We start from the raw sequence: 9,878 nt of genomic DNA on the forward strand, positions 1-9,878 counted from the left end.
TCAGCAGGGCTCTGAGAATGGTGCATGGAAAAATGAGGCACTCAAATGATGGTGGGGGTCAAACAGAAAGTAAAAGCTATTTAAACTGGTAAAAACTGCCCTTGTGTTTTCCAGCCTGACTTTGCCCTCAAGCTCTGTAATAAAATCCACTTTTTCAGGTGAAAAGCAGCAGAACTTGGTGTCCTAGGAAAATCCATGCAGAAGAACCAGACAGGATTTCATGGAACGAGCAGAGGACTGGGAGGCAATTCTGAGCCTTATCCATGGCCTTCCCCAAACAGGCCTGTGCTCTGCCTGCTGCTATTTGCCCTTCCTTGGTGTAAAGCACCTCCACAGGGATTCTCCATCCTGTCCCAGCCCTCAGCATGGAGAAATGTCCTTGCAAGGGGACATGGCAGCAGGAGAGGCCACCCACAAGCTGGACACTGTCACCAGAGCTCCAACACAGCTCAGGGTCCCTGGAGGTTGAGGATTTATGGAGGGAAGATCTCTCAGCTAAGCAAAGCTCTCTGGAACCCCACCTTCCTCAGGGAGACATCTCCGGGACGTGGCCAAACCTGTGGTGGGCTGAGCACCTCAGTCCATCCATTCTGGTACCTGGATTCCCCTTGGACTGTTCATCCTCCACTTCCAGCTCAAACAGGCCACAGCCAGCGGTGTCGATGAGCAACAAAGGAATGCTGGTCTCTTCTGTGTCAGAGACACCCGGCAGGTCCCTGCACAAGGTATGTGGGAAAGGGCCAGTTACCAGCGCTGCTGTTACAGCAATAGCCACCCAAGCTGTGGCTGCCCCATCCCTGGAAGAGCCAGGCTGGATGGGATATGGAGCAGTCTGGTTTGGTGGAAGGTGTCCCTGCCCGTGGCATGGGACTGGGTGGGCTTCCAACCTTCCAACCCAAACCAGTCTGGGATTCCATGATTATCATAGCAAAGGAGGACACAGAAGACAAGTCTGCATCACTTCTGGTTACACAGCAAAAAGGACAAATCCTCCAGTAATGTCTCCTCGATGAAACAATGGCTGAAACAAAAACACTGCCCCAGCCTCAGGAGGAGCGGAAAACTCCGCAGGGAAGGGACAAACGGGGACGAAAAGGACATTTCAGCTCCTGCAGCACCGGAGAGCAGAACCCACCTAAGCAGGTGCTGTGCCACGGAGGGGTGTGCGCTGAGCCGGCCGCCGTAGAGCTCCGAGGACGCCCATTCCATGATGAGCAGGTGCATGCGGTACTGCACCGTCAGCATCCGCACCGCCTGCTCCCCGTAGTGCCCCGCCAGCCGCTCCATCAGGCTCAGCGACAGCCCCTCGGCCGCGGCCCTGCACGGAGAAGCAGAGAGAGGGAGAGAGAGTGTCCATCCCCCAGGGACGGCCCAGGGCGGGATGGGGCTCAGCCAGCCCCTCCCGGCACAGGTGGTGCCAGTGGGAATGCTCCGGGAGCAGCAGTGCTCCAGCCCTACTCAGCGCCTTCGTGTGGCTCTCCCGGGGTGGCACTGTCACCCCTGTTCCACCTGGGTGCCAACAGTGCTGTCTGTCAGACCCTCAGGGACAGACTCACATCAGAGAAGCTTGGACACGGATCCTGCCCCTGGCTTCTGGAGTCACCACCACCCCTGGAGGTGTTCAAGGAACAACTGGATGTGGAACTCGGTGCTCTGGTCTGGTTGACAAGGTGGGGATCGATCACAGGGTGGACTTGGTGGTCCTGGAGGTCGTTCTCAACCTCAGCGATTCCATGATTCAGTGATCCATCAGTTTAAGGCTACACTGGTGTTACTGCAAGCTCAGCCACAGCATCAGCATCAACCCACTGCAATAGGATCAGAGCTCCACCCCAAATTTTGGAATGCCTGGTGCCCAGACAGCCAACCCTGCTGCTTTCATCAAGACTCCCTGCTGCTCCAGCACTTCCATCCTTCCCTGGCCACTCGCCCTGGACTAAGGCACGGATGCACTGCACTCGTTGCTTTTTCACACACTACATCCCCATCACATCCAGCAGTGCCCCTTGCTCATAATATGTGGCACAAATGAATCAAATTCCTACAGAATTCAGCCTTTCAGGAGCCTGTTTGCTCCCTCCTGGCCTCACAGAGGGTTTGTTGGGAGGCACCATCTGAGGAAGAAGGATGGAAGTCGTTGCCCTTGGATTCTGTGAGCGTACAGAGATTTTTCATACTGAGGCTGACAGTGAGCGTGCTGGTGGCTGCCAGACACAAGGAAGCAGCATGAAGATGATGGAATGATGGCAGGGAACAGCTCAGGAAAACGCTTTCCATCAAGCTCTGGGGCACAGCAGGCATCCAATCCCTGCCGGGGGAATTCCAGCGCTACACGGCCCCACAGCGAGCGCACTGCTGTGGTACCAGCCAGCCCTGCCACGCTCACCACAGGCACTTGGGAAATGGGACAAGAGACTGCCAAGTCATTCAACCTGCAAGAAGGGACAATTAAGGACAAATCTTTCCAAGAAGCCTGGCCTCATTAGCTCTCCTCCTGGCTGAATCATAGGATGCAGCACGCAGGCAAAAAAAGGGGAATAACCTCTGGATGGACAGGGCTGCAGGAGGTGGGAGGCAGCAGTTTGCCAGAGCGGGGCTGGGGTAGATGGGATGAAGGGACACAGCAAGATGTGGGGTTGGGGTGCATTCCAGACGTCAGGAATTAACTTGATTCTCCCAGCTCCACTCTGCCTGTGGAGCCTGGATCTCCTGGACAGGAAGGAAATTAAGCAGGGAGAGCTGTTGGCACTCAGGTGCAAGCACATGCCTGAAACAGCCACTAAACCTCAGAGCAAACCTCAGGAATAATGCTGCTCCCTACCCTTCCAGCAGCATTCCCACCACAGGGATCCACAGGAGGTTATATGCTGAATTAATAATGAGGAATTAATCTGCTCAGGAATGTTTCACCTGTTAATAATTTTCTGTTATTTTACCACTCAATTAATTCCAGTGGTGGTTGATTTCTCTGCCAAGGAAATCCTGAGTGCCCTGAGCAGATGTTTTTTGCCTATTGATTGCTTTAGAGAAATAAAATTGGGATAAGTTGGACAGACAGAACCATGCATGGGATGCTTGGGAATATCTATTTGAAAGTACCTAAAGTACAGCTGGGAAAGGCAGAATTCCCAAATCCAGCCCACAGCAAGCAGGATTTGCTGCTAACATGGTTTCACCTTGTTTTGCCTGCAGGAAATGCTGTGCTTGGCCAGCCTGCCCTGTACGTGTCCAGAATGATCAGAACTAGGAGAAAAACAGGAATTGTTTCCTATGGAAGGCTGGAGCTGTGTCTTCAGCCATGGCTTATTTTTTCTTATTCATCCCTGAGACAGGAGATGCTGGTATGACCGATCCCTGCAGTACACACTGGATTTGGCTGGAAAAGCCTGGAGAAGGAAGTCACTGTGTTTTCCAACCTCAGGAACTCCACATTAATGGAGTTAACTCATGGATGTGCACCAGGACATTCCAGCTGTGGAGGCTACCCGAGAAACCCAAGGCCTGGCACTTCAGTGACAAAGTGAAAGGAAGCCCATTCAGACCTGCCATGGGAATCAGCGCATGGATTTGGGATGGTGCAGACATCCAGACTGACCACGGACAAACAAGATGGCAAAATATCCCTGTTTGTAGAAAACAAGAGGTTTGATAAGCATCTGCCAGTATCTGAGGCGAGTAAAACCAAATTAATACATCAGAGCCCTGATGTGGAGACAAATTAATCGGGAAAAGGATGGAATGAGGGCTCCAACAAGGCAAACAAATGTTCCTGACAGACTGCAGGGAGTGCCCTGGCATGGAGATGCCCACAGGGACAAGGACAAATTGGAGGAGGAGGATCTCCAAGATGGAAGCTGCTGCCTGTGAGCCTGGGCTGGAGTTGCCGAGGGTGGAACTGGAGGGGGCTGGAATTTGCCAGCATGGACTGGAAGGTGTGTGGGGATGCCCTCTGCATCCTGGGACAGCTCCAGGTGTGTCAGAAAGCAGGGAAGAGGAGCCTTCAGACCCTCTGTCAAACATTCCCCAGGCTTCAGGGAGTCACTCCTGATAGGAACAGGTAAATGTTGATTCCATGGAGGAGCAAGCAGGTAACAACAAGGTGGATAGAGTCCCACAGCATTCCTACTGGACAGGGGCTTCCTGCCTGAGCAGGGCTGACTTCCCCTGCTGTAGTAACAGCCGAGCCTCCTGCCAGCCTGGATTCATCCCAGACAACTTCAGACCCTTCCCTGTGGCCCCAAAAATAGGAGCCCACCCACTCCAGGCCCGCTGTCATCAATGGAGAAGGGGAAAGTGGGCGGAAGGGTTGGAGTCCTCTTCATGAATCATCCCTGGAAATAGCTCCTTGCTTCCCCTGAACCACAGAGGAGCTGGCAGGTGATTTGGGGCCTTTGTGGGAGCTCTGGAAATACCCACAGAAGGAGGTGGAAGGGATCTGCCACTGTGCTGCTTCCTGGGCCTGCAGGGAACGTGGAAAGCCCACAACAGGGCTCTCCAGCATCCCATTTCTTTCCATCACAGTTGTTCAGGCTGGAAAAGATCTTTAATATCATGGAGTCTGATGTTCCCCCAGCACTGCCAAGGCCATCAAGTTCAAAGTTGATGGAGAGAAAAGCACAACTCCTCAAGCAGGAGCAGGAGGAGATCCAGGAGGAGCTTTTTGCCTCCAGCTCCAGCCAAGGCTCCTGGCAGCAGCCACTGTGACAGAGCAGAAACAAAGCAGCTGCTACAATGTTTCCAGAGGGAAGAAAAACTGCTTTTGTCTCACAAGAAGGAGCCAAAAGTGACACCAGCTGAGTGTCAGCCCCGTTCCAGACAACAGAGCTGTGATTTTTACTGTGTTTTGCCCTTAATCTGACAGTCTGGGGAAAAGCCAGGCTGAGGCTGCTGAGGTGGATCCAGCTGGATGGGCACTATGGAGCAATCATGAAGTTTTTCTGGGGGAAAAGAGGAACTTTATGCACCACTCACAGAAAATAATAACAACTCTGAAATTAGAAGGACCAAATGGCCAATTTCTTCTTGCTACCAACAAGATACTATTCTAAAAAGTGCCTTGCTTGGAAAATCCAGGCATGGAGAGCCAGCCTGCAAATCCCCAGGGAATAAACAGCAGGACACCAAGAGTGGAGGGCTCTGGAGAGGCTTTTGGAGCTCACCAGCCTGGACACTTCCAGGCAGTTGAACATGTGTTTATCACCTGCCAAGATCTGCAGAACAGCAAGCTTTTGGGCATCTGAGAGAGGTAAAATGAGAGGATGCTGCAGCCCCTGAATGTTGTTCTCACTATCTCTTGGCCATGTGCTGGGAGCTGCTGCCTGCCTTGGATTTTTCATTTCCTGTGTTCAAAATCCAAGTGAGGTGGCAGATATATGTCTTGTTCATTATTTTCTGCAAGCAGGAGAGGCTGTTTATGAAGTCAGGCCTATTTCTCTGCTTCTGTGGTTCAGTAATTCCAGATTTGGAGCTGCCTAAACCAGATAAACATGAGCACATTTATGTTTTAAATTACTCAAAGATTCCTCAGTACTCTTTGCAGCATCCCCCTGGAAGCACAGGCAATTTGCACTATCCACAGATCTTTTCCACAAACTAACTGTTCTTATTATCCACGTTGTAGGGACTGGGAGGTTTTATAATCCCTGAGGTGTGTGATAATGCAGCATCTCACTGGGCCAATTCACATATTAATACATTAAATAAATAAATGTGGAAACCACAGAAGCAGAATTAAAGGAAATACTTGGATTAGCCTGAGGATGAGCCCAAATGCATTCCACAGAGCCTGCAGGCAGCACAGATCTCCACCGTGAAATGTCTCCAATCACCAGGATTCAGAAGGTGCACAAAGAACAGGAGGATCCAGGATTTTTACCTGTGGGAGATGATGGTGGGGGGCAGCTGCTTGTGATCCCCAGCCAGGATGCACTTGGGAGCTTTCAGCAGAGGGATCCAGCAGCTGGCTTCCAGAGCCTGGGCACACTCATCAATCACCACCAGGTCAAAGTGGGTTTCAGGGAGCAGCTTCAGGGGGCCGTCTGAGGAAGCACCTGGTGGAAGGAGAAGACTCCCAAGTGATCAGGGGAGCAAGGAAGAGTGAAGAACCTGCTCTGGAAACAAACCTCACAAGTTGTAATGGCGACTGAGGCAAGTGAAATAATGTTTCTTTGCAGAGATGCAGGAACTCAGCCCTGCCAAACATGAATCCATTGATATGTGTAAGTCATGATTGTTTTTGCCAGCTCCTCTTTGTCCGTTTTTCCCCTGGCATCTGGGCACAGAAGCTTCCAAGTATCTTTGGGAACAGCACTGAAGCCCAGATGCCAAAGAGAACAATATGCTCCAGTGCTTCATCTGGAGCAGAGCAAGGAACACCCACCTTCCTGCTGCCCCCCAGTGCCAACAAAACTCCTCATGCCCAACACCCAGAGAGTGAGGGACTGGGGCTTCACCTGTCTGGTAACTGAGGGACACCCTGAGAGGGGGAGATGGGCTGATTCTGCTCCTCCTCGTGGCACTGGGAAGAGGGAAAGGAGACTGGAACCAGACAGCCACAGCAAGGGCTAATTTTTAACATCAGAAGTCCATTTGTAACATTTGTCTCCTTACAGACATCCTGCTCTAACCCAGACCTACTGATACTGATCCATACATTGATCAGAAATCTGAATTCCAGGGGCATCCAAATCTCCCTGCAGTTCACAAAGAAGGATGCAAAAGGAGGAGGGCAGGGTGAAGAAGCCAGTCTCCCAGACTAGGGGATTTTTATTTACAGAAAGGTTTTTTCTAAAGCTCCTGTGCTATTGCAGCTCTGAGAGTGGGGATTTGGCTTTGCCACTGTAAATCTTGCTGCCTCTGCAGCTCTGCATCACTTCAGACATTCCAGTTTGCCACCAAAGACACTGCTCTCCTTCCAAAACTGGTTTCCAGCCTGTATGAATCTGCTCTGGTGAGTTGTACAGTCATAACTCGATTTTTGCCACTTCCCCAGCTGGCTGGGAAGCTCCAGTTCTAGGGAGAATCACAGCTGATCAACAAAACCACCAGTTTTACTGGGAGAAGGAAATCTCCCCCTTTCTTTCAGGCAAGTAAAAAGAAGTGAGAGGCCAAATCCCAGGGAGTAAGACATGGAAGGATTTATCTGTCCACTAACCTTCACCCCAGTAACTTGCTGTTTTATGACCTAAAATTATTGATGTTTCCTTTCAACAAATGACCCTTGAGCAACCAGATCTGAAGATTTTAAGTGAGTATGAAAAACCTGAGCCAGTAAAGTCCTTCCACACGTGGCAAACCTTCCCAGTTGCAGCTGCCTGATGGATACGTGGACCTGCTCCCTAAAATCCTGTGTCACATCACATGGGTGAGTGCAGAAGCAGCCACAGGCAGCCTGGGAACAGGCTCTGGAAACACGTGTTGGGTTTCATCAGTCTTGGCAAGGGTCCTAGCAGGGAAGCAATCCCATGTGATTGATGCCATGGGGAGCAGATTGCACACCTCCAGCAGCACTTGTTTACTCACTGCACTCCCTGCTCCTACTCAGAGCTAACAGGGGCCCTTCCAGATCCATCTTCTGTGCTCAACAACATCCTGTGCCACAGTGGAAGCTGGGAGAATCCCACTGGGGAGGGCTTTGGGAGACTTTGCTGAGCTCCCACGAGCTGGGAGCAAGTGTGGGAAAGGGAGGGAAAACACCAGCAGGAGGATGTCACACCTGTGTTGGTGGCAAGGACAACGGTGGCCTGGCTGAGGGCTGCAGCCATGGCAGCCTCTTCTCTCTCCTTCAGCTCCTTCCTCAGGGTCTTGATCTCACCCAGAAAATGGCTTCTCTCTCCCTTGTCTTGGGCCTTTTTGGTTTTTGCCTAGAAAATAGAAAAATTTGGATAGAGCCAACTGCTGCTACTCAGTGTTGGCCGTGTCTATGGCCAGCCAAAGCATCAGGGAGGGAGGAATGTTTGGGAAGAGGGGGCTTGGGGACTGGGATTTCCTAGCTTGTTCTGAGGAAGCAGAGCCCTTCTGGAAGCAGGAGGGCTCCCCAAGCCCCAGCAGCAGCTCTGCCACCTCAAACTGGCCTCTCTGAACTGCTGGAAATGATCCTGAGCAGCATCCAGACAGGCCCAGGGCTTTTTTTAGCAGGTATTAAATGTACCTACCATCCCAACCCACCAGCACTGGGCACCAGCACTGCCAGAGCAGCAGCCAAGGGACCACAGCTCAGCTATGGCTCACTGAGCAATCCTAGGTGGAAACTGGGAGCATTTCCCTGCAGGTAAGGCTGATGACTTGGGAAGGATGCAAAGGCTGCAGGCAGAAGCTCTTACAGGCAGCCAAAAGAGTTAGGCTGGTTCCTATAGTCATGCCATGGATGGATGGATGGATGGATGGATGCATTTTCCAGGGTCTAACATGGATCAGCTCAGCCCCCTGTTTTGGCTGAATTCATGGGTATTTAAAACTGTGAAACCTCCATGTGTCTGACAGGTGTCATCAGAATGGGCTCAGGAATTCCAGGTGTGGGATCACAGGCCCTGAGGATGAGGTCAGTCTGGATGTCACCCATTCCTAGTTAGGGATTAGGAAAATCAACTCTAATCATCCCCACCTGCCTCATATGAGCTCTCTCCCCTCATTGGTCTGGGAGTCTATTTAAGGCCAGCTCATGGAGTGAGCCTGGTTTCTTTCCTGGGTTCCCTGCCTCATCCTCCTGGACTGCTCCCTGATCCTGCTCAGCATCCCTGGAGCTGGACTGGCCCTGGATCTGTGCTGCATTTCATTCTCAGGTACTGTGGGGCTGAAACCCTGCTGGGGCAAGGAGTATCCAGAAGCTGAGATCCTGGGAATCTCAAGGCAAGGTGAAGGAAGGAGGCACAAAGGGGTAGGAAACGCCTCAAGGTTTTTATTTCTGTTACTGCTTGTTATGTGGGCTGGGGAGAAGGAAAAGAGAGAGAAGAGTCAAAAGAAGGACCTGCAAAGGGAGAAATTGTTCCAGGGAAAAGCAGGGAATGTGGCAGTGGAGAAACAGAGGCAGGAGGAAGAAAAGATGGGTCAGGACCTTGGAGATGAGCTCTCTGCAGCCAAGGGCAGCTTGAGTGACACACTCCTCCCAAGGAGATGAAAGTGAAAATTAATCACCAGTCAGAAAGATGGAAAATAAATTAAGAAGCAAAAAAAAAAAAAAAAGGCCAGAAAAGGGCAGGAAAATAACCTAATTAGAATCATATCCTCACCCCAAGTACTGGAGCTACGTTGTAAGAGAATGTTAGGAAAATTAGGGTGAGAAAGAGGAAATTAAGGATGCATTTTAAAATGTGCTCTGCTTTCTACTTGAGGTGGCTGAGAGTGGGAGGGGAGTATCAGGACAGGCAGACAGCTTGTTAGGAAGTGAATTAATGATGGGAATGTTTCCCTGGTAAAGAGGAGGGCACGGATCAGGGCACATGGGTGATGTGAGGGGCAGCAACTCCCCACACAGCAGCAGGGACTGGAATTTTCCCACTTCCATGAGGAATTCAGGAGTTCTGCCCTCCAGCACATGAAGATCAGAGAACCCCAAAATGGTTTAGAAAAGTCCCCCCACAAAAAATCCCAAAATGGGTTAGAAGAGACCTTATGGATCATCTCATAAGGGCAGGGACACCTTCCACCAGCCCAGGCTGTTCCAAGCCTTAGACACTTCCAGGGACGGGGCAGCCACAGCTTCTCTGAGACATCCATTCCACGCCTCCCCACCCTCCCAGGGAAGAACTTCCCCCTGGCATCTGCCCTCCTCATGGGATCACTCCAGCCAGCACACACTCCCCCTGCCCCCCGCAGGGGCACGCACCCAGGCGTGGTCGATGTCCCTCCTGATGTCCGCCACGATGTGGGCGGTGTCCCCT

General features: G+C 51.5%; 1 protein-coding gene across 1 annotated transcript in view; it reads right to left on the reverse strand.

Moving 5' to 3' along the window:
* Nucleotides 1-9,878, reverse strand: part of IGHMBP2 (immunoglobulin mu DNA binding protein 2) — a 26,985-nt gene that overhangs the window by 6,161 nt on the left and 10,946 nt on the right. The window contains exons 9-12 of the mRNA XM_005426570.3: nt 7,715-7,862; nt 5,876-6,050; nt 1,136-1,318; nt 598-716 (exon numbers count right to left, since the gene is read on the reverse strand). Of these exons, the coding sequence (XP_005426627.2) occupies nt 598-716; nt 1,136-1,318; nt 5,876-6,050; nt 7,715-7,862 (625 nt within the window). The remainder of the gene's footprint in view (nt 1-597; nt 717-1,135; nt 1,319-5,875; nt 6,051-7,714; nt 7,863-9,878) is intronic.

The sequence above is a fragment of the Geospiza fortis genome, unplaced genomic scaffold, assembly GCF_000277835.1.
Source record: "Geospiza fortis unplaced genomic scaffold, GeoFor_1.0 scaffold450, whole genome shotgun sequence".
Classification (NCBI taxonomy): Eukaryota; Metazoa; Chordata; class Aves; order Passeriformes; family Thraupidae; genus Geospiza; species Geospiza fortis.